The 25,881-nt window shown below is 37.9% G+C and overlaps 1 protein-coding gene across 6 annotated transcripts in view; it reads right to left on the minus strand.

Moving 5' to 3' along the window:
• CC2D2A (coiled-coil and C2 domain containing 2A) overlaps positions 1–25,881 on the minus strand; it is a 137,278-nt gene that overhangs the window by 336 nt on the left and 111,061 nt on the right. For 5 of the 6 annotated variants that reach the window (XM_077877082.1, XM_077877073.1, XM_077877056.1 and 2 more), the window contains 6 exons: positions 20,219–20,308; positions 18,328–18,441; positions 16,565–16,699; positions 4,968–5,090; positions 3,240–3,298; positions 1,601–1,778 (listed from right to left, as the gene is read on the minus strand). In XM_077877082.1, coding sequence (XP_077733208.1) covers positions 1,601–1,778; positions 3,240–3,298; positions 4,968–5,090; positions 16,565–16,699; positions 18,328–18,441; positions 20,219–20,308 — 699 coding nt within the window. The remainder of the gene's footprint in view (positions 1–1,600; positions 1,779–3,239; positions 3,299–4,967; positions 5,091–16,564; positions 16,700–18,327; positions 18,442–20,218; positions 20,309–25,881) is intronic. The other variant, XM_077877098.1, reaches the window with a different exon arrangement.

A 25,881-nucleotide genomic window follows, 5' to 3' on the forward strand; every position in this document is an offset into this window, starting at 1 on the left:
ACAAAACAAAAAAAAAAAAACAAGACTTGTAGTCATTAGTGAAGCTTGAAGATTTCATTGTATTTTTTTCCTCACATGCAATTCTTAATATTCTTGTCTTTCTTCTGCACCTTGAAATTGTTTATTTAGTTCTGCTTTCCTTTTCAGCTATGTAGTAGCAATACAGAAAATGGAGGGAGGCCAAATGTCTTTTTTGTTCAATTGCTAGTGTATTGACTTGGTGTATAAGACAGCTGTTAGCACCCAGCCGCCCTCCACTGTTCCCTTCCCTCTGCCTGATAGTCTCTAGTTTGCATAGTAACTCACGTGATTTCAGGGATCTGGATTAATGCTAATCAACACATTACATTCTATCCCATGGCCACAGTGACTGATCTATGGGCTTGTGATAAAAGTGAGTCCCAGGAAACCTGCTAGGAATGATGGCACACAGATGTGCTCTCCTGCTTTGGACAACATGTGTGCAGATGTGAGTCCTGCCTGGAGCTGTTCCACCCGTTTTATTCCATGAAAATGAGCCTGAGGACGGTACCATCACACGGAGGAGGGCAAGTTGGGAAGACTTACAGAAGAGTGGTACAGCTCTGACAGCTACTTACCTCTAATATTTACTGAAATAAGCCAATAAATTCTTTTCATTGCTCAAGCCTGTTTGAATACATTTTTTGTTACTTGATGACATCCTAGCTGAAAAACTCATTTTTTTTTTTTTAAGATTTATTCATTTGTTTTAAAGACAGCAAGTGGGGAGGGGCAGAAGGAGAGAATCCCCTAGCAGACTACGCACTGAACGCAGAGCAAGGCAGGGCTTCATCCCAGGACCCTAAGATTAAGACCTGAGCTGAAACCAAGAATTAGACTCAGCCAACTGAGCCACACAGGCACCCTTGAAAACCTAGTTTAGTCACTGAATAGAATTAAATGTCCAGGGACACCTGGGTGGCTCAGTGGTTGAGCGTTTGCCTTTGGCTCAAGCCGTGATCCCAGTCTTTCTGCAGGGAGCCTGGTTCTCCCTCTGCCTATGTCTCAGTCTCTCTGTATCTCTCATGAATAAGTAAATGAAATCTTAAAAAAAAATTAAATGTCCAACTTGACGTAACACTGTTTAGCCAACAAAGTTTACTGTTTTGAGACTTTATTCTAGGTTTTATTATCTAGCTATATGATGTGAACACAGCACTACCGACAGGCAGTGGAGAGGACATGCCTAATGAGAGTTTTTCTTAGCTTTGAGAAGCAGTTATTATAAATCATATCCTTAAAATTGACCAAGAATGGTTGGTTTCACCTTTATGTACAGTTGACTCTAATATGATTTAGCCAGATGTTTTAATTGTATTTAATACTCTTGCAATGCATTTTATTAAAGATATTTTTCGTTGCCTAGTCTTATAGCATTTTCAGTTTATGGAGGCATTTTGCTGTTTAATAATAGCTTAATCACTGAGATTTGAACTTTTAATTACATCTTTTACTCTATGCTGCTTCATCTATGTATTTGGACAGCCAAGTAGGTATTTTGATTCTAAAAGTGTGTTACCAGGCAATTTCCAATTTGAAATGAAATCCACAGGTTCAGTTTAGAGCCATTTGTACTTACCCGGTAGTCTCCCAGCTGTTTGAGCAGCTCTGCTCTATGGTCATCTTCTACATCTTCTCCTCGACTTCTTTCTAACACAGGTAAGAAGTGTCGTAGCGCGGAGGTACAGTACCTGTTCCATCTAGTCAGATGGCGTGGCCTCCAGTCCATGATTTTTTCTTTCAGTATTTTTTCAATCCTGTTTATAAAAATAACTCTATTTTTTGCTGGTTTGACTTTTCTCTTATAAACAATGATATGGTTTGTATGCAGTGGGGATTCGGGTGGAGTTGTCATTCACTACTCGTAGTTTATGTTGAAAGCCTTAAATATTTGTAGGGCTTTTATTGCTGCATATTGATTCTTAACCCTGTGCTGTGACTTCTGTTTATGAGGTTCTTTTTCTGAATTTCTTTAAGACTGTTCTTAGAATATCCATCATCACTAAGCTTTATGTCCTATAGATCCAGTACCTATCATTAGGTACAAAGCAGGATATCAAAAATTAAGTGGCAAACACAGAATAAAGGAAAATGTCATTTGTTGAGCCTTTATTTACCAGGTACTGTGTAAAATCCTTTCTGTTCATTTTTATTTAATCTTAACTGTGACTCCTGAGGGGATCTTGTCCCAATCTTACTTATGTGGGGACAGCTTGAGGTAGGATAAGTGACTTAACAATGGCAGGGGATGTGAGGTTTGAGTTGAAACCCTGCCAATTCTAAGGCCTCTCATGCATCCCTAACCAAATGCACAGATTTAGAGATCCATCCAGCTCCTCACTGCTTAATAGCTGCAGGATCTCCTTCTCATTTGGCACATAACACATGTTTGTCCTGGGTTTCAAGACAGTCTGAGCAAGAGTATGATTGAATTGCCATGCACTTCATCAATGTTGGGTAGATAAATAATGTGGGTCTAAGTAATAGTATCCTGAAACTATCTGAAGAAACAAAGACTTTTTCGAGAATTAGTAGTTCTAGGTCAGTACCTCTAGTAGGGCTTTATTTAAAGTTTGAAATTGAGAATAATTTGGAGTTTTCTAGTAATATCTTAGAAAGGGTCACATTTATCCTTGAGTATTTGACATGCTGCTCTTTACACAGCTTGATATAGTAGAAAGGGCAGACTTTAAAATCAGATCTGACTCGGCTCAGAAGCCCCCTCTAACACTTAACAAGTAAGTTGACCTCTTTGAACCTTGGTTTCCACATTTGCAAAACTGGAAAAGTAAAGTTTTGTTTTACATGATTATAAGGATCATGGGAACTCTTCCCAGCCTTCTCCTTGTGTTAGGTTTATAAACTAGCTGAAGTTCAGTAAGCCACTAATTGGACAAAAGAGGCATATTAAGCTGAGGATTATGGTAAGTCTGAATAAGGCCTATAATAACATGATGCTGAGCTCTAACCTGAGGTGAAGTTTTGGGAGAACTACCTATCATTGCTGAAGGTCACTTCTGTTTGTTCCACACTGTACTGTTGCAAAGGTCTCCCTTTGAGCTGCAGGATTTAGAGATCCGATCTGTATTTTGTATCTCTCTATAAACATGAATTAAAGTTTTAATTGCTCAAATTATTAATCCAGGCCAGGAACCGTTCAGTTTTGGTATTACACTTCTAGTGACAGATTGCATGTGGATTTAAGGGTATCATATGACCTGTCTTGTAGCTCAGCTGCAGCCGCTTTGTCTGTGCGCTGGTAAATTAGTTCTTCTGGCTATGAAAGAGAAAATAGTTCAGAAATTCTAAGAATCACACTTAATTTGAATAACTTTCTAATTCTTTTCTAAATCTTTTAAAAAATTGTGAAATCTCAGACATTCATTCAGATACAGAGCATAGTACAATGGATACCAGTGTACCCATGAGCCATCTTAAGTACAATATCACAAAGAAATTAAAGTGCTGTGTAATTTCCTACCTCTCTCACCATAGAAGTAGCTACGACTTGAATTTATTTTTTAGCACTTTTATTCAACATATATCTACGGTGGGCCAGGCATTTTTTATAGGTGATAGAGATGTGGCCATGAATAAAATCACTGCCTCCTGATGTGTACATCATAGTTGGTGGAGATTAGCAAGTTAATAAAATGTATTTATGATTTTATTACATATCTATGTATCCCCAAACAATGTATTATTTTGGTTTGGGTGTTTTGTAAACTTTATGTCTTTTCTCTTTTCTTTTCTTTCTTTTTTTTTTTTTTTTTTTTAAGATTCTATAAGATTCTATTTATTCATGAGAGACAGAGAGAGAGAGGCAGAGACAGGCAGAGGGAGAAGCAGACTCCATGCAGGGACTGTGATGCAGGACTCAATCCCAGGACCCGGGATCCCGACTGAGCCACCCAGGCGCCCCCCCCCCCCGCTCCCCCCCCTTTTTTCCAAGTATAGTTGACACACAATGTTACACTGGTTTCAGGTGTACAATGTAGTGATTTGACAAGTCTGTTTATGTAATTTTATCCTGTGAATATGCAGATTGCCTTTCTCCCTTAATAGAGATAATAACATCCACATTTTTAGAGTGCTAAGATTTATTAATGTTTCACTTGTGTAGCTACTATAAAATATTCCAGTATGTACTCTACATAATTTGTCCCTTCTGTAATTCCAGTTCTTAGGCTGTTATAAACAATGTTTCTATGAAAAATCTTATATATGTCACCTTGACACATGGAAGAATTTCTCTAGGGCACTGTTTTTTTTAAATCTCTTTTTGGAAAGGTCTGGATCACAGTAAAAAGTATACCTCATATTATACACTTACTGTACACATACACAGATACATATATAGCTAACAAATTTAATAGAACCCTTACTAAACAATTTTCACACTTATTAAAATCTTAACACTGGTCAGGACCTTCTAAATTAATTTTATGAGATCATGCCCTGCGGTTTGATTTCATGTTTTAATAGCAGTCATGAAATTTAGTCATTTAGTGAATTGAGACTAGCATTTAAGAATATATTCTAATGTACTTTTTAAGTCATGAGGTTCATTTTTTTCCCCCACACATATATATACTGGTTCATGATATGGTGGTAATTTCTTACTGTGAGTTGGGCTCAACTAAGTTTGAAAAATATTATTTTTGACTGAATAGTAGAATTCAGGGTAAAAAACATATCTGGCTATCCAGTATAATGATCTCAAATTCCTTACTTCTTTGCATATATAATTAACAGGGAGAGAGGGGCAGAGGGAGAGGGAAGAGAGAGAATCCTAAGCAGGCTCCTTACCCAGCAAGGCAGCCTACCTGGGGCTCCATCTCACAACCCTGAGATCATGACCCGAGCCAAAATCAAGAGTTGGACACTTAATTGACTGAGCCACTCAGGCACCCCTTTGTCTATATGTTAATAAAAGAATTATATACCTGAATACTGGAAAGGCCAGGATATGGAAGGCTTCTTGAAAAGAAAGATTTCCATAGCTTGGGTTTGGTGACATCAAAATTTATCCGTAGTGGGGAGTCGTATCGTTGAGTATTAAACCAAATCTAAAAAAGACAAGACTACATTAGCATATATGGCAGCAGATGTTTGTGTGTGTGTGTGTGTGTGTGTGCACGTGCATGCGTGCATGTATGTATAGAGGAAGCAGAAAGCAAGAGGACACACAGATTGCCTTTTTTTTCACATTTTAATTTGTAAAACCTGCATTTTATAATCCGAGGTATCATAAAATTGTCATTGGTCATTTTTTCAAATTTTTCATATCTGAAGTTGAGGTGCACCTTACCACTGATAATAAGTTGATGAAATAAGATAGTTCCTGATAAGATTAAAAATTTTTAGAAGATAGACAAAGCTATTCCTTTCTTAGTCTGGCTTTCCTAACTGTACTTCCTAACCTCCCAATTGAGTTATATGTCTACCTCTTTGCTTCCACAGCAAAGAGGAATCTCTGTAATAGATTACAGGAATCTGTAATCTCTGAATAGCACCTTCCCTGCTGAGGAATGTAGTAAATTGGTTCTGGAGTCAGGCCATTTTTATTTGAATTCTGGCTCCTATATTTATTAACCATATGATCTTGGATGATTTATTTAACTTCTTTATACTTCATTTTCCTCCTCTATGAAACTGGGATAATAGTACCCACCTCAAGGTTGTTGAGCAGATTAGTTAATTCATCTATACCCCTTGGAACAGTGCCTAGAACATAGTAGGTTTCCCAATAATTGTTAGCTAATTTATTACTATTATTTGTGCTTATCATTGTTAATAATTGCCTGTCCATCCATCTGCCATCCTCACTAAATATTACATTGTTGTCTTGACATTTGCCCTGTGCCTTGTTCACCTATTTTTAGCATTTAGCATAGCTTCTGGCACATAGTAGGCATATTGAATGACTGTGTGCATCAGTGATAAATTTGTCCATTCAACACATTTATCTAGTATTTACTATGTTTGGGCTCAGTTTCAGTCCCTAGAGATAAAATAATGAAACAGAGTTCCTACCCTTATGCAGTAGCTAGTGAGAAGATAATGTGAACAAATAAATAAATATATGGGATTTCAGATGATGTTAAATGATACAGTAGATTGTATCACTGACCTGAGTTCTTCCTGCCTTCCTATACCTACACTTTTTGCCATGTTACTTTAGAGTTCCTCCCACTAAAAGGGTTGAAATGTATTTCCCTGCTCCTAAATGTTTGGCCAATAGAATGAAATGGAAGTGTTAGTGTGTAACTTCTGATCTAAGCCTAAGAGGCTTTGTGTTTCCCTGCTTGCCTTCTTGTGCTTCTGCTATTGTCACTGCTGAGTCCCAGAATAAACATACATGAAGCAGAGCTGTTCCAGCTGACCCAGAGAATCATGAGAATAATTGTTTTAAGCCATTTAGTTTGAGGATGGGTTTTTACTATCTTTATTGTGGCAACAGCTAACTTATACAAGAGCTGTGGAGAAAACATGGGAAGAGATGAAATTTCAGGATCAGTAGGGAAATTCTTGCTGGAACAATGATGTTTGATCAGAAATGCAAGAAGTGAGGGAGAAATTAGGAAGATATCCAGTAAGGGGAAAGGTCATCTATGAAGGGGAAAGAGCAAATGCAAAACTTGCTTGATGTGTTGAGGAAGATGGTAGCTTTAGAGGAGTGAGCAAGTTAGAGCAAGTAAGAGATGACATCAGTGGAGGATGCGGGTGGTGGAGGGAGCAGGATGGCTGTCAGGTTATAAAAGGCCTTGTGAAGTATTTTAAAGATTTAGGCTTTGATTTTAGAGTGAGCTAGGAAGCAATTGGAGTACTTTAGGTGGAGGAGTGACATAGTCTGCCTTTCATTTTAACACTAATATAAAGAATATTATAGTCTGCTTTGAGACTAGACCGAAGAAGGTAAGGGCAAATAGTGAAGTCTCCAGTTAGGGGGCTATTTTCAAATAATCCAGGTAAGAGGTACAGTAGTGTGGACCAAATCAGTAGTGAAATTGGTCAGCTATGGTCAGATTCTGGATATACTATGAAACCAATAGAATTTGCTGATGAATAGGATGTGGGAGAAAGAGGAATCAAAGGTGACTCCAAGGATTTTGGCCTAAGTAACTGGACTGATGGAATTGCCCTTTATTGAGATAAGAAAGACTGCAAAGGAAATTGGGAGCTCAAGTGTGGGCACGTTGAGTTTGAGATACATGTCTGATATCTATATGAAAATGATGGGTACATAGTTGGATATTTGAGTCTGAAGTTCTGGGAGCTAGGTGAGCTAGAGATACACATTTGGGGATCATCAGCATTTATGTTTCTAGGGAGGAAGTGTAGATAGAAAATGTTTGATGAATTTGAACTTTGAAGTTCTGATTTTTTGAATTTGGAGAAATAACAAAAAAAGCAGCAAAGGATACAGAGGAGTGATAGCCAGGTTAGGGAGGCTTTGATACTTGTAATTCAAATTGTGAAATTGTTTAAAGAAGGCAAGGTCTTTAAGGACTACAATTTGGATAGAGGGTAGGGAATATGCAGAAAAATTGTGGAAAATAGTGCTGGAAAAAGTTGAGATCAGATTACATAGGACTTTGAAATCTGAGACAAGAAGTTTGTTCTTAAATCTGTATGTAGTGCGGTCCCTCCAATACTTTTTGAGCCATAGAATGATGAAGCCCAATGTTCATAAACTTAATCAGGTATCAGTACACCAAATAATGGATTGAGTTGGAGAGACTATTTAGTTGGTTACTTACAGTAATGCAGGATAAAACAATAATGGCATGGCCTAGAAAACAACAGGTAGAATCTATATGATTTGGTATCTGTTAATAGCATTGAAGTAGGAGGTTACAGTAAGGGAGAGAGAAAATCAAGGATTCTGAGGTGTGAATCTGGGTAACTGACATCTGTAGAAACAGAAACCAGGAGGAGGAGCTTGTTTTGGAGGCAAGGGGGAAATGATCTGAATTTTGGATGTGCCAAGTTTGAGATTTTTGTAAAAAGATTTATTTATTTTATACATATACAGAAAGAGCAGGCACATAAGCAGTGGGAAAGGGAGAGGGAGAGAGAGAATCCTTAAGCAGACTCCTCAGGGATCACAGAGCCCAACGCAGGGCTCTATCCAAGGACCCTGAGATCATGGCCTGAGCTGAAACTAAGAGTCAGCCACCCAGCTGACTAGACACCCAGGTGCCCTCAAGTTTGAGATTTTGATAAAGCACTTGGGTGTCTCGCAGACAGTTGAAAATTCAGGATCCAAAGAAAGATTCTGGGGCTAGTGAAAGGATTATAACTTCTCTGCCAGGATAGCCTAGATAGAGTTACAATTAATAATAATAGGTGTGGTCCTGCAAGAAATCTAAATATAGAATCTTCAGGAATATTGACTTTTAAGGGGTCGAAGAAGAGCGAGTGAAAGAAACCTAAGAAACTCTTCCAGAGAAAATGTAAACCAAACATTCCTTTATCTGTAAACCAATTGGGAAAGTTTTTTTGTTTTTTTTTTTTCATAAAGAGGTTATTAGTCATGTTATGCGCCATAGGAAAGGAGAAGAGAGGGAAGATGAGAGTAAACCTTTGGAGTTATTTATCTATTAGTAAAACAATGGTACCTCTCAGGTACCTCTCAGAGTTGAATTTCTATAGGATGGTCAGGGAAGAGGAGCTAGATTTTTAAAAGGGTTAAAGTCTGAGTTTACTGAGAACATAGAAGCAGGGTATATAATTAGTAATTGAAGAACTTTGGAAGCAAAGGAAAGAGAGGAGATGGTAATTCAAGGTTGGTAGAAGCATACAAGCACACCTCTGAGATATTATGGTTTGGTTACAGACCACTGCAATAAAGTGAATATTGCAATAAAGGAAGTCAAATGAATATTTTGGTTTCCCAGTGCGTATAAAAGTATATTTATAATATACTGTAGCCTATTTAGTGTGCAATAGCATTATGCCTAAAGAAACAATATATATACCTTAATTTTTTTAAGGATTTTATTTATTCATGAGAGACACAGAGAAGCAGACACACAGGCAGAGGGAGAAGCAGGCTCCATGCAGGAAACCTGACACAGGACTCCTGGCATCATGCCCTGATCCAAAGGCAGATGCTAAACCACTGAGCCACCCAGGCATCCCATATATAGCTTAATTAAAAGTATATGGCTAAAAATGCTAATCATCATCTGGGCTTTCAGCGAATTATCATCACAGATTATCATAACAAATATAATGAAAAAGTTTGAAGTATTGCAAGAATTACCAAAACATGACACAGAGACGTGAAGCGAGCAAATGCTGTTGGAAAAGGGTATGGACTGATTTGACTGGCACAGAGTTGCCATAAAATGTTCATTTTGGGGATCCCTGGGTGGCGCAGCGGTTTAGCGCCTGCCTTTGGCCCAAGGCGCGATCCTGGAGACCTGGGATCGAATCCCACGTCGGGCACCTGGTGCATGGAGCCTGCTTCTCCCTCTGCCTATGTCTCTGCCTCTCTCTCTCTCTCTCTCTGTGACTATCATAAATAAATAAAAAAAAAATTAAAAAAAAATGTTCATTTTGTAAAAAAAAACACAGTGTCTGTGAATATGATGAAGCATAATAAATTGAAGTATGCCTGTATTTTGGTACTGTTGCACTTCCAAGCATATCAATAGAGAAAAAATGTAGGGGCAAGTTGGAATAATGAGTAGAGGCACGTCTTGGAATAAGAGTGAAGACACAAACATGGGTAGAAAGGGGAGACACTTCTTTCCTGGCAAAGGACTATAGGAGAAGAAAGGCTGACAATCCAGAGAGGTTGTGTTTGTGGAGCAGAAGGCAGTGGAGATTCTACAGTCAGTATCAGGCCAACTAGGCAAGTGTGAGGTCCTCTACCAAGAGAGGTTAAGGCTTAGAGCAGGTTCGGAACAGGTGCCATGAAGAATGCCCAACATCGTGAACTGTTGTGCTTCTTGTTAGTGAGGAGGAGGGGTCTTTCTTCCTCACAAAACTTGGGCTTTATGTAATTAGTCAATCACACAGTAATTGTTTTGAGAACTAATAATAATTTAGAGAGAGAATGGAATTATTTGAGGTCTTTTTCAATGCCTGTCGACTCTGCTTGATTCCAAATGGCCTTCACATGGTTCTCCAAACAGGAGGAGCTAGCAGCTTATTAACGATTATGATAATGCTTTTAATTTAAGAATGGTACTCCACAGTGCTCTTCACACTTGTAATAAATAATAGTTGCCATTTGCTGAACACCTATGAAAACCAGGTGCTTAGCATATATTATCTCTAATTTTAGCAGTAACCGAAAAGAGTAGATTAGTGATATGTATGTATGTATGTATTTCACACAAATGGGGAGGGGCAGAGGGAAAGAGAGAATCAGACTCCATACTGGGTTTGGACCCTGATATGGGGCTTGATCTCATGACTCCAAGACCATGACCTGAACTGAAAATAAGAGCTAGGTGCTAAACTGACTGAGAGACCTAAGAACCCCTAGACTAATGATCTTTACAGTAGGGTGCACACACCAGAGGAGAAAGTATTAGATTTCCTAATTCTTTTTTATTTTTAAGAGCTTTTTTTCTGTGTATAATGTAATAATATGTTGATGCACAATAAAAATATATAATTTATAAACAGAAATACATATATTGGGGATGCATGGTCAAGTGATTTGTTTTCTGAAAGATCAATGAAGATTAAAAGTGAAAGTATGAAAAACACCATACAAGTAGAAGCAAGACAAAACTGGGGTAGCAATACTTATATTGGAGGGGCACCTGGGTGGCTCAGTGGTTGAACATCTGCCTTTGGTTCAGGTCATAATCCCAGGGACCTGGGATCGAGTCCCACATCAGGATCCCTACAGGGAGCCTGCTTCTCCCTCTGCCCAAGTCTCTGCCTCTCTCTCTCTCTGTGTCCCTCATGAATAAATAACATCTAAAAAATATACTTATATTGGGGCAGCCTGGGTGGATCAGCGGTTTAGCACTGCCTTCAGCCCAGGGTGTGATCCTGGAGTTCCAGAATCGAGTCCCACATCAGGCTCCCTGCATGGAGCCTGCTTCTCTCTCTGCCTGTGTCTCTGCCTCTCTGTTTCTCTCTGTGTCTCTCATGAATAAATAAATAAAATCTTAAAAAAAAAACTTATATTGGAGAAAATAGAATTTAAAGCAAAGACTATAACAAGAGACACAGAAGAATACTACATAACAAAAAGGGGGATATCCAAGAAGATGATCAAAAATTGTAAATATCTATGAACCCAAGATAGGAGTACCTGAAAACATAAAGCAACTAGTAACAGACATAAAGGGAAAAAAATGACAGTAATATAATAATAGTAGGGGGCTTTTTTTTAAAGAAAGATTTTTTTTACTTATTCATGAGAGACAGAGAGAGAGGCAGGTTCCCCACAGGAAGCTGGATGTGGGACTCAATCCCCAGACCCGGGATCATGCCCACACCCTGAGCTGAATGCAGATGCTCAACCTCTGAGCCACCCAGGCATCCCTAGTAGGGGACTTTAACACAACACTTATATCAATGGATAGATGATCCAGACAGAAAATCAACAAGGAAACAGTGGCTTTGAATGACATGTTAGACCAGCTGGACCTAACAGTTATATATAGAACATTTAATCCAAAAACAGCAGGATATACATTCTTCTTAGGTGCATATGGAACTTTCTCCAGGATAGAACATATATTAGGCCACAAAACTAGTCTTAATAAAATAAAAAAGACAGACCATAATAGTTATGAAATTAGAAATCAATCACAAGAAAAAATCTGGAAAGAACACAAATACAAGGAGGCTAAATAACATGCTATTAAACAAGTGATTGGTTGAACCAAGACATCAGGGTGAATTAAAAAAAAATACATGGAGACAAATGAAGATGAAAAACAAAATCTTTGGGATGTAGTAAGAACTATTCTGAGAGAGAAGTTTATAGCAATTTACAGGCCTACCTCAAGAAACAAGAAAAATCTCTAATAAACAACCTAACCTACTCCTAAAGGAGCTAGAAAGAGAAGAACAACAAAACCCAAAGCCAGTAGAAGGAAGGAAATAATAAAGATTAGAGCAGAAAAAAATGAACTAAGACAAAAAAGTAGAAAAGATCAATGTAACCAGGAACTGGTTCTTTGAAAAGATAAAAAAATTTATAAACCTTTAGCCAGACCCTTAAAGGGGGGGGGGGGGGGAAAGACTAAAAATCACAAATGGAGGAGAAATAACAACTGACCACAGATATACAAATGATTTTAAGAAAATATTTTATTTTATTTTATTTATTCATGAGAGACAGTGAGGCAGACAAGCAGAGGGAGAAGCAGGCTCCATGCAGGAAGCCCGATGTGGGACTTGATCCCGGGCCGCTAGGATCACGCCCTGGGCTGAAGGCAGATGCTCAACCACTGAGCCACCCGGGCATCCCTGATTTTAAGAGAATGTTATGAAAAATTATATATAACAACAAACTGGACAACCTAGAAGAAATGGATAAATTCCTAAAAACATGTAACTTAAAACTGAATCAGGAAGAAATAGAATATTTGAACAAATTACTAACAATGAAACTGAATCAGTAATTAAAAAAAACTAACAAAATTTCAGGACCAGATGGCTTCACAGGTGAATTCTACCAAACATTTAAAGAAGAGTTAATAACTATTCCTTTTAAACTATTCCAAATGATAGATTTGGGATGAAAGCTTCCGAATTCATTATATGAGGTTAGCAGTACCCTGACACCAAAACCAAAGACCCTACAAAAAAAAAACAAAAAACTATAGGCCAATATCTCTGATGAACATAGATGCAAAAATCCTCCACAAAATCTTAGCAAACCAAATCAACAATATATTTTTAAAAATCATTCATGAGGGACGCCTGGGTGGCTCAGCAGTTGAGCTTCTGCCTTTGGCTCAGGGTGTGATCCCGGGATCCGAGATCAAATCCTGAATTGGGCTCCATGTGGGGAGCCTGCTTCTCCCTCTGCCTGTGTCTCTGCCTTTCTATCTCTCTCATGAATTAATAAATAAATATTTTAAAAAATCATTCATGATTGAATGGCATTTACTCCAGGGATACAGGGTGGTTCAATATTTCCAAGTTAATCAATGTCATACATCACATTAATAAGAAAAAAGATAACCATATGATTACCTCAACAGATGAAGAAAAAGCATTTGGTAAAGTACAACATCCATTCACGATAAAACTCTCAACAAAGTAGCTTTAGAGGGAACGTACTTCAACATAATAAAAGCCATGTGTGATGATAAACCCACAGCTAACATCAAACTCAGTGGGGGAAACACAGAACTTTTCCTCTAAGATCAGGAACAAGAGAGTGATGTTCACTCTCATCACTTTTATTCAACATGGTACTGGAAGTCCTAGCTACAGCAATCAGAAGAAAAAGAAAAGGCATTCAAATTGGTAAGGAAGAAGTAAAACGTTCACTATTTGCAGATGACACGATACTATATAAAGAAAACCCTATAGATTCTAGCAAAATACTCCAAGAACTGATAATTCAGTTGCAGGATACAAAATTAATATACGGAAATCTGTTACAATCCTATACACTAATAATGAAGTAGCAGAAAGAGAAATTAAAAAAACAATCTTGTGTACAGTTGTGCCAAAAAAAATAAAATAGCTAGGAATAAACTTAACCAAGGAGGTGAAAGACCTGTACTCTGAAAACTATTAAACACTGATGAAAGAAATTAAAGATGACACAAAAAAAATGGAAAGATATTCATTCCATGCTCATGGATTAGAAGAACAAATATTGTTAAAATGTCCATATTGCCCAAAGCAATCTACAGAATTAGTGCAATCCCTATCAAAATACCAATAACATTTTTTTCATAGAACTAGAATACATAATTATAAAATTTGTGTGGAACCACAAAAGACCCCAAATAGCCAAAGCAATCTTGAAAAAGAACAAAACTGAAAGTATCACAATTCCAGATATCAAGATATACTACAAATCTGTAGTAATCAAAGCAGTATGGTACTGGCATAAAAATGGACAAATAGATCAACAGAACAGAATAGAGAGCCCAGAAATAAACCCATGCTTATTTGGTCAATTAATCTTCAAAAAGGAGGCAAGAATGTGCAATGGGAAAAAAGATGGTCTCTAACAAAGGGTGGTGGGAAAATATGCAAAAGAATGAAGCTGGCCTCCTTTCTTACACTGTACACAAAAATTCAAGATGGATTAAAGACTTAAATATGAGACCTGAAACCATAAAAATCCTGGATGAGAGCACTGGCAGTAATTACTCTGACATTGGCTATATTCACATTCTTCTAGATATGTCTAGAAGAGGTGAGGGAAACAAAAGCAAAATAAACCACATGGACTACATCAAAATAAAAAGCGTCTACACAGCATAGGACACAACAAAATAAAGGACAACCTATGGAATGGCAGAAGATATTTGCAAACAATATATCCGATAAAGGGTTAGCATCTCAAATATATAAAGAACAATGCAACCAAAACAACAACAACAAAGCCGGCAACTAATCCAACTAAAAAATGGACAGAAGACATGAGCAGAAATTTCTTTGGCCATACATATGGCCAACAGACATGAAAAGATTTCTAGTATCACTAGTCATCAGAGAAGTGCAAATCAAAACTCCAATGACATCTCACCTCGCACCTGTCAGAATCACTAAAATAGAAAACACAAGAAACAACAAGTGTTAGTGAAGATGTGGAGAAAAAAAACCCTTGTGCACTGTTGGTGGGAATGCAAACTGGTGCAACCACGGTGGAAAATAGTTTTTTCTCAAAAAATTAAAAAACAGAATTACCATATGATCCTATGATTCCATTACTGCGTACTTACTCAAAGAAAATGAAAACAATTACACACACACACAATGGAATATTACTGAGCCACAGAAAAGAATGAGATCTTGCCATTTGTGACAACATGGATGGACCTAAAGGATGTAACACTAAGTGAAATAAGTCAGAAAAAGACAAATACCATATGACTTCACACATACGTAGAATTTAAGAAACAAAACAAAGACAAAAAACCAGACCCCTAAATACAGAGAACTGAGGGTTGCTGGAGGGGAGGTAGGTGGAGGGATGGGTGAAACACATAAAGGGGATCAAGAGCACATATTGAGATGAGCACTGAGTACTGTGTAGAATTCTTGAATCATCAAGTTGTACACCTGAAACTAATATAACCCTGTGTGTTCATTGTACTTCAATAAAAAAAAACAAAAAACAAAAAAAACATTGGGGATACATGCTGAAATGATTTTTCTAGCAGATGCATAAAGTTCAGACCATTAAGACAGGTAATGACGATAAAAACAATCATAACAGTATAGAGTTTTCCCTGTGTGTTAGCTGCTTTACACTGATCATCTGCTTCATGGCTCACAACACTCTTCGACGTCATTGCACCCATTACCTTCCATTTACCAATGAGACGCTGAGGCTAAATGACATAAGAAACTTTCCCAAGCTCATTCAACTCTTAAATGATGAAGTTGAAGTTTAAACTCAGGTAGTCTGCCCCCATAACTCATGTTTTTAACTACTGTCCTATATGGTACGCTTCATAATTAAGTTTGCCCTCAATTACCTGGTGGGTACTGGGAGTCTCTCTTTAATAAAGGGGGGGCACCTGGGTGGCTCAGTTGGTTCAGTGTCTGCCTTCAGCTCAAGTCATGATCCCTGAGTCCCGGGATCGAGTCCCACATCGGGTCTCCCTCTTCAGCAAGGAGCCTGCTTCTCCCTTGCCGTCTGCCTCTCCCCCTGACTCACACTCTCTCTCTCAAATAAATTAAATCTTTTAAAAAAATAAACAAGTAAATAAATAGGGAAGGGAAGGGGCACCTGGGGGGCTCAGTCAGTTGAGTGTCTGTCTTTGGCTCAGGTCATGATCTTGGGGTCCTGGGATCAAGCCCCACGTCAGGCTCCCTGCTCTGTGGGGAGCCTGCTTCTCCCTCTCCCTCTGCTAGTCCTCTTGCTTGTGCTCTGTCTCTCTGTCAAATAAATAAATAAGACCTTTAAAAAGAAAATAAAAAGGGAAGGGAGGGGAAAAGGAAAAGAAAAAAGGAAGGAAAGATGGAAGGAAGGGAGAAGGGAGAGAGGAAGAAGACGGAGGGACCCAGTCTTCTCAAGTGATAAATTTGCCTCACTTACTTCTCAAAAAGCCCTGAGTTAGGTACTTATAAACTCTATTTTGGAAGAGACAAGTGAGGAGAGAGCCAGGACATAAGCTCAGGTCCTCTGAATCTGAGTTCTATATTCTTAACGTCATTGTGCTTCTCTGCAGAATCCGGGGACTAATTCAACTGAAAGTTTAGGACAGACAGTCTTGCCACTGTGCTTGACACTATATTTCTATAACTGTTCTATGTGTATGTTTCTATACATTTTTTGATACATAAAATATTATTAAATCAGTAGGTCTATTAAAAAAAAAAAAAAAAACGAAAGCAACAGTCATCCAAAGGTAATACTTACATTATCAGGACCAATTAAACAGCCCACACTTTTTAAGGGACAGAATGTATCAAATTGACCATAAAAATGTCCACTGCAGGGATTCCATATTAAATAGTGACTTTGCTCCCGAGTTAGCACATAGGCAGTTGGACCCTGAAGGAAAATAGTCATTAAAACAGTTTCCAATTATGCAATTGAGGTCAAGATCAGTTTGCACACACAATTCATTATTTTAGCCAGACCCCTCATTTCTAAAATTTATGGCTAATGATGAAAATTAGCTTGAAGTTCTAGGTTGCACTGGATTTAAAAACTAAAATCAAATGTTCCTTTTTGCAAAATGTTTGCATTTATTAGTTCAGTATAGTAGACCAAATAGGGATAGTTGGTTAAGTACATAGAAGGCTGGGACGCCTGGGTGGTTTGGCAGTTAAGCATCTGCCTTTGGCCCAGGGCATGATCCTGGAGTCCTGGGGTTCAGTCCCACATCAGGCTCCCTGCATGGAGCCTGCTTCTCTCTCTGCCTATGTCTCTTCCACTCTGTGTGTGTGTGTCTCTCATGAATAAATAAATAAAATATTTTTTTAAAGTATATAGAAGGCTGATTATCTCTGAATACTATTTGTTTCTAATACCGTAATTAGTAGTTTAGATATAATAATGTAAATGTGTAGAAGATGTTTTGAAAAGATACACACCAAACTGTTAGTGAATACACCTGGGGCGGGGTGGTGTGTAGATTTGAGAGTTGGAGCCTGAAGAGGGACCTTAACTTTTTATTCTGAATACTTCTATATTATTGGAATATTATTATTACTTTTTTATAGTGAGCATTTATCCATTTATTGCTTATGTATGGATTTCCTTTGATGCTCACAATAGCCTTCCGGGGAAGGCAGGACAAAATTTATTATCCTCATTTCCTTATAAAGCCCAGAGTTGTGAATTGACTTGCTTTGAGCCCCACAGCTCATGAGGAATGGGCAGACCTTTGAACTCAGGCCTTGTGACTTCCTAGCCTAGTATTCTTTTCCTTGTACTCGGCTCCCTGGAAGATAACAGTGGAGAATGAATTAGTTTTTGGACGTGATACTACCTGCCCAGTGGCAACTTGTACTACCTAATTCCGCAGGATTCCTGGAAACTTGTGTCTCTTTTTGATACAGTCTTTGACTACGCTGCTTCAACTCATGAATTTTGTAAACTCACGCTCCAAGTGATCCTAATTCTCCCCAAATTTAGGGACATTTGCATGGGCTGGGGAAACATTCTAATAGTTGCCATCTCCAGTCTAATAAAAGTAACAATAGTATGAAAATATAGCTGCTAACATTATTTTCTTTGCTTCTGGGGTTATCTGCTGTGTTTCCTTTTGCCTGCTGGTTAGTAGCAGAGGCCGGAGGAAGCAGTTCATGACAGGAGAGATCTCTAACCTTGTCACATTTCTTCAGATCCCTTTCACTCATCCCTTAGCATGAGTAACACTCGATCACCAAGGGAATCAAAATTCTTAGGAACGTGAGCAGGTGGGGCCTTTGAGTGGCAAAGAGTTCAGATTTGCCAAAAAAAGCTCCCCCAACTGAAGCAGTGATCAGAGTCCGAGTACCACTAAAAACCATTTCACGTCTCATCACTGCTTTTCTCTGACCTTGGTGGAATCTCTGGGCCACTTCCCTTGGAACTCAAAGGATCGTTATGCAAATTAGTTCATAATCTGGAACATAACACAAGCATGTTAGACAACTATTCTCTTTTGTTGGAGCCAGCCTGAGTGGTCTTACCTCAGGGATAGCATTGCCCATCATGAGCCAGGCCTTCTTTCCCAGAAAGAGAAAATAATTACATAGTAATACTGCATGCTCTTCTTCATCTCCTGCTAGGAGATCCAGAAATTGCTGACAGAAAGAAAAGAAAAAGTATGTTGTATTGACTGACTGCTTCATTTTGGATTGGCCATACAGGATTTTAAAAAATTCACTGTTAAAATTAGTGCCTTAAAGTAGAAGACCTATTTTAAAAATCTTTTTTCCAGATTTTGGCACTATGTTTTTTGTTTTTGTTTTTTAAAATTTAAACTCAATTTGCCAACATATAGTATAACACCCGGTGTTCATCACATCACGTGCTCTCCTTAGCACCCATCACCCAGTTACCCCATCCTCCCACCCACCTCCCATGCTGCAACCCTTTGTTTATTTCCCAGAGTTAGGAGTCTCTCATGGTTTGTCTTCCTCTCTAATTTTCCCACTCAGTTTCCCTCCTTTCCCTTATGGTCCCTTTCACTAATTCATTGAAATGAACAAACAAACATTGGTATTTTCTCTGACACTGATTATAAGGATTTCTAGAATCAAGACTTTGGGTGGGGGAGACAAATTTCAAAGTTTCACTTTTCATTTTGAATTTACGATAGCCCACCATGTGTCGAATAATTTTTTAAAGACTATTTTTATAGCACAGTTTTCATTTCATAGCATACTTGGGAGGAAGAGATTTCCCATCTACTGTTGCCCCCACCTAGTATCAATATCTATCCACAAAGTGGTATGATTGTTAGAACTGATAGACCAACACCCAGAGTCCACAGCTTATGGTAGGGCTCCCTCTTGGTGTTGTACCTCCTCTGGGTTGTGAGAAATGTGTAATGACATGCACCCATCATCAGAGTATCACAGAATGATTTCACTGCCCTAAAAATCATTTGTGCTTTGCCTATTTATATCTCCCCCTGCCCTGCTCCCAAATAGTTTTAAGCACATTGCATGCCTTAACTCCCCCTAGAATAATCCTAGAATAAACTTTTGAGGGAGGTACTCATCTTCCCATTTTATAGATGAGGAAGTGCAAACAGGGAGCGGTGAGGGATCCCTAGGGAGTGGTAAAGTTCGTCTGAGTCTGGAGCACATGAATTATTCTGTTCTTTGTGTATTTTCTTTAGATGTCTTGAGGTTGTAGAAATGCTACCTCTAATACTGTCAACATTATGTTAACAAAATATACTGAGGAATGAAAAAATTTAAAGTGTACTTAAATTTCTTTGGTTTAAAGATATCTTTCAAAGGGTGTCATAGGATATTGTTTAATTTTATGCAAACACAGTACCACATGAAATCCAGAAGCAGAATGAATACCTGTGATAATGTGTTCGCTTCATATAAGATCCATTTGCATGTTATGTAACATACATAGATTGTAAATTCTATGAGGGCATAGGCAATGTTTATTTTGTTCATAGCCCAAACTTAGTACAATGTCTGATATATAATAGTGGACCAGGAAGTACATGCAGAATCAGTAATGACATGGTGTGCCTTAAGAAGCCCATAAACTATGGAATATGCAAGTTCCAAATGTAATAGAGAATGTTAAGTTTTTTTTTAATAAATAAATCTGGGATATTGTTAAGGTCATACTGGGAGGGTAAATCAGTATTAAGACTTCTGAAATGTTTTTTTTATTTTTGGTGCAAATAGTTTTTTCTTAATTTCTAAACTTGGGCAAACTGAACCAGAAAGAAAAAATACTGCAGAATTTAGCTCAGTATGCTAAACAGATGACCAAATGGATTTTATAAGGACTAATGAATGTTGCAATTTAAGATTATACAAGCCTTTGGCCAATGTTCAATGAAGTCAGCTCAAATTAGTAAATCTGTGAGAAAGAACTACTTACATCAGATGTGCTCCACAGGTCACAGATGCCAGCAAATGAAACAGTGTCAGGTAAGAAAGGAATCAATGACACATATCGAGCCACCAGTTCCTGTTTAAGCAGAAAATAATTGAACAGTTCCTGTTTAAAAAAATAATTTCTGACAAAATAGAAATCTGAATACTCTTTTCTTGCAAGAAAATTTCATAATATCACAAACATTTATGTGTACAAAATGAAGTGAATGCTCACCAAGTGTTTACTGAATGTTGTGTTAACATTATGTCATTTCATCCTCTGCACACATCCTATGAAGGAAGTCACTGTTAATATCCATCTTTTACAGATGAAGACACTGGCTCATAGATCTCTTTGAAATGTCCTCTTTTTTCCCCCTGTACTTCCTTACTTTCCCATATAAGAAGACTTTTCACAATAATCTTGTATTTTCTCTAGCCTAGTCCAGAAAGCAGCCATTTCTCCAAGGAGATTTTAGAGAGCAATAGTAATTAGAAATCAAGATCAGGGAATCATTGTAGTTTTAACTCATATTTCTGCAGTCTCTAAGGAGATTGAACATCTTTTCTTATACTTATTGGCCTTTCAAGTTTATACTTCTGTGAATTTTTTTTTTTTTTAAGGGAGAAAACTTTTTGGCACAGTCATTCCTATCCTTGTTAAATTAACAGAGTGAAGTAGTGATTTTTAAACAGTTAAAGCTGGTTTCTCCCAAATGAGTTTCACTGAATTAGGTTGGTAGGCCAGTCAGGTTACTATCACCTAGTATTGTTGTAAGGAGAGAGACCGTCTGTGAAGCAAATATACAGCTCTTCCAATGGTTACTCTTTCATTCACATGATCAGTTGAGGTGCACAAAATAATAAAACTTCTATTTAAAAAGGAATCATGTCAAGGACAATATAAAGAGGGTGAGCAACACTGCAAAGCTCAAGAGATGCAGGGCTGGCCCTGGGAAAATGGCTTTCTCCAAAAGGGCTGCTCTACTATTTTCCTTCTCAGGCTATTCCAAATCTAACAAGCTACTTCCTTAGAAGTACTGCCATTGGTGAGAATTTGTCTTGTTAGGAACTCCACTTTCTATTCCTTTGGAAAACCTACAAACCCCTGAGGTCTCTGTCTCACTCCCTCGTGTGCATGGATAAGGGAGGATGTAGAAGTGACTGTAAGAGGAGTTGGACCAGCAGGCACCACACAGAGCCCTAGGCTTTGGGGGAAGGCCTTGCTTGCTTGCAACGGTGGCTTACGTGGTCTAAGCATACACTTGGATAGCAGTCTACTGCATGGGCTGGGAGGTAGCCAGGCCTTGGATGTGTTTCCTTGGAAGACAGCTCTGATGGTAGACACGATGTTTAGCCCTACTCTTCAGGCATTATCTAAAAACCTTTTGTATTTTATCGGAACTCAAAGACTAAAAGACATTCCTACCCTGTCTCATCACCAGCCCAACTGGCTATTTAGAGAAAAGTTGCCCCGTGGCTGGCAGGATCAGTCCCACTATGAATTTCTGTTTCAGTATTTTGTACATTTTCTTATTGATTTGCAGGTATTTTTAAAATATATTCTAGTTGGTGTTCATTTGTCTATTATATATGTTGTCAACATCATTTTTGTGGTTTTTCATTCTTTGTGGTGTCTTTGATAAAACCCAAGTTCTCACTCTTAATATGGCCAAATGTATCATTCTTTTTCTTTATAGCTTGTGCTTTTTTCTATCTTGTTTAAGAAATACTTTCTATTTCAAGTCATAAAGATGAAAATGCCTTCACATGTAAGTCCTCAATCTGTCTGTACTTGAGTGATATGAAGTAGAAGTCTATTTTTTATTTTTTCCATATGTAAAAATCAGTAAACTTTGTGTAATAGTCAATCTTTTCCTTACTAATTTCCAATGCCAGCTTTGTCATGTGTCAGGTTTGAGTGGGTCATATTTGAGTGGACTTTTAATTTTTTTCCATTTTTCCCTTTGTTATCTGTGTGCCAATACCATCTGCTTTAATTACCATGGTCTCATAAATAGTCTGGATATATGGCATGGCAAATCTTCGCACTGAGTTCTTCTTATTCCTCAAGATATCTTGGCTATTTTGGCTCTTTGCACCATCGTATAAATATTAGAATCAGCTTGTCAAGGGCCACTATAAACAGTTTAAAAATCTAGTCTGGGGGCAGCCCGAGTGGCTCAGCGGTTTAGCGCTGCCTTTAGCCCAGGGTGTGATCCTGGAGACCTGGGATCGAGTCTCACATCAGGCTACCTGCATGGGACCTGCCTCTCCCTCTGCTTGTGTCTCTGCCTCTCTCTCTGTGTCTCTCACGAATAAATAAATAAAATCTTTAAAAAAAAAAATCTAGTCTGACAGGCTTTGTCTTTTAACTGTAAAGTTTAATCTGTTTGCTTTGTGATTACTGGTAAGCATTTAGACCATTTCTACTACCTTATTCTGTGCTTATTTTTCACATTTTTTTCTACATTTCTTTTGGTTCTCCCCACTCTCTTCATCCTCTTTCTTTTCTTTTCTTTTCTTTTCTTTTCTTTTCTTTTCTTTTCTTTTCTTTCTTTTCTTTTCTTTTCTTTTCTTTTCTTTTCTTTTCTTTTCTTTTCTTCTTTTCTTTTTTTTAAGATTTCATTTATTTATTCACAAGAGACACAGAGAAAGGCAGAGACATAGGCAGAGGGAGATGCAGGCCCGTTGCAGGGAGCCTGATGCAGGACTCCATCTCAGGACCCCGGGATTATAACCTGAGCCAAACACTGGGTGTTATTCTGTATGTTAGTAAATTGAACACCAATAAAAAAAAAAAAAAAAAAAAAAAAAAAAAAAAGTCATGCACTTGAAGGCACTTGCTTATATTTTTAAGGACACAGAGCCCAGGGCAGATCCTGTATGGTAGACATTCAACACACCCAAATTCGAGACAAGGAGACTAAGACTTGGGTACATCAAAGAATGTGCTGTGGCAGTAGTTCCCAAGGAGCCCAACTTTAGGACCACCTGGGGACTGGTGACAACCTCCAAAGCCCAGGACATACCCCAAACCCGTTAAACCAGAATCTGCAGGGGCAGGAGCCAGGCAGCAGGAGTTTTGAAGACATAACTCCCACCTTCCAGGTGATTCCAAAATACAGACAGGTTTGGAAGCTGCTGACTTACATTCATTCAATTAGTAGGTGAGACAGTAGTACCCCAGGTCTTTCCATGCAGGCCCTGAATAACAGTATCACCCACATTTCAGTGGTTTGCCTTATACTTTAAAGACTTGCCAATTCCACGCTCTAAGTATATTATTAATAATTATAAGTGACCCCTTTTTTACTTAAATCAATACGCTTTTAAGGGAACACTTACTTTCAGAGATGGAAAAGCAGGATCACTTGCCACAGAATAAAACTCAACCATAAAATTAAATACACTTAAGTAGAAAAATTAAAATAAAAATGTATAATCGTTGGGATCCCTGGGTGGCTCAGTGGTTTAGTGCCTGCCTTCGGCCCAGGTCATGATCCCAGGTTCCTGGGATCGAGTCCCACATCAGGCTCCCTGCAGGGAGCCTGCTTCTCCCTCTGCCTGTGTCTCTGCTTCTCTCTCTGTGTCTCTCATGAATAAATAAATAAAATCTTTTTTTTAATGTACAAAAAAAAAAAAAAAAAAAAAAAAAAAATAACCTGAGCCAAAGGCAGATGCTCAACCATTGAGCCACCCAGGCGTCCCCCATTTTATTATTTTATCTCCTGCCACTTTGAAAGTTACATGCACTTAAATTTTTTTTTTAAGTGATTAATCTAGAAACTTCAACATGGGGGCATCTTGGTGGCTTAGTCAGTTGAGTCCCCAACTCTTGATTTTGGCTCAGCTCATGATCTCAGGGTCACGTGATTGAGCCATGTTGAGCTCCACACTTAGCACAGAACCTGCTTGTCCCTCTCCTTTCCCGTCTGCCCTTCACCTGCTTGTGCATGGTCTCTCTCTAAAATAAGTAAATAAAATCTTAAAAAAAAAAGAAGACATTTCAACATGAATATTTAGCTTAAACTCTAAAAGTTAATAAATATCTTTGCTCTCCTCTTGGAAAAATACAAGGGTATTAATATTATCAATCCTATCCTGACATATATGCATTTTACCCCAGGATTTTTGTTTTATCACTGTTTTTCATCCTCATTACTATTATTATTGATTTGAAGATAATGCCTGTTTAGATTTACTCACAAATTTCCCATACCATTATGTGTAGTGTCTAGGATTTTTTTCAGAGTTTTCCTTCTCTTTGAAGTATATTTTTTAGAAATTTCTTAAGTGAGAATCTTCTGGTTGTAAATTCTCTCAATGTTCGTGTGAAAGATGGTTTCACTGGATATAAATAAATAGTTTGATGGCCATTTTCTTTCAGCCTTTTGAAAGCCTTCTCTGACTTTCATTTGTGCAGCTGAAAAGTCTATTGGATGCATCATTGATCTTTTGTAGAAAATCTGTTTTCTCCCCAGCTGCTTTTTTATTTTTTTTATTTTTTTTTATTTTTTTATTTTTTTTTCTCCCCAGCTGCTTTTAAGATCATCTTTGTCTTTGTAGTTCCCTATGGTATGCCTAGATTTTAATTTCATTTTATTTATCTTGTGTTGGATATATTGAGCTTCCTGCATCAGAGAGGATTGTTGTCTACATCAAATTTTATAAATTCTCAGTTTATCTCTTTGAACATTGCCTTTCTCCTTTCATACAGGTTTAGTCCTCCTCCCTCTATCCTCCATGTCTCTTAACCTTTCCTTTTAATCTTCTATTTTTTTGCTATCATTGTGCTATATTCCAAGTAAATTATTTGCATGCATATTCCAGTTAACTAGTTCTCTCTGTACTTACCTGTATGTAACTTAACTCTGTATTTTACTGTATTTAATGTTTTGCTTGAGCCAGTAGCTCATTTTCTAATTTTAATGATTCTATATTTCTATAAATACCATGCAATATTTTTAACAATCTGCCTGTCAGTTCTGATAGTCTACTGTTCTTCTGTCATATTTTCAATTCCCTGGATTTCTTAAACTTAGTAAACATATCTATTTTATATTCTTAGTCTGATAATTCTAGTATCTGCAGTCTTTGTGGCCGGATTCTGCGGTGTGTTATGTGTACTAACTCTCACCATCTTCATGGTAACATATTTCTTCATTGATGATCTTTTATATGGTTGTGTTGCTTGGAACTTTGGAACATTTTCTGTTTGTTTTTAAAAATTGTATTTATTTATTCATGAGAGACATGCAGAGAGAAAGGCAGAGACATAGGCAGAGGGAGAAGCAGACTCCATGCAGGGAGCCCGATGCGGGACTCGATCCCGGGTTTCCAGGATCACGCCTTGAGCCAAAGGCAGACACTCAACTGCTGAGCCACCCAAATATCCCTTTTCTGTTTGTTTTTAAGGCTGAGGAAATTTAACTTAAATTTCAATTATATTTTCATTTGAAGTTTTTTTGGGGGGGTCCTACAGGCAGTGTAAATTCCAGTCCCAAATGTGAATAAATACAACTTAGTGATTGGGAATTCTGTGGAGAGACTTTTCACATTTCTCTTCCATCCAGAGTCAAGACTAAGACAGGCAAAATTCCTTGCAGGGTAGTTCCTGATTTAGCCACTGTTGACATTACCTGTCAATGGTCCTAACTGTACCTG

The sequence above is a fragment of the Canis aureus genome, chromosome 2 (genome assembly GCF_053574225.1).
Source record: "Canis aureus isolate CA01 chromosome 2, VMU_Caureus_v.1.0, whole genome shotgun sequence".
NCBI lineage: Eukaryota > Metazoa > Chordata > Mammalia > Carnivora > Canidae > Canis > Canis aureus.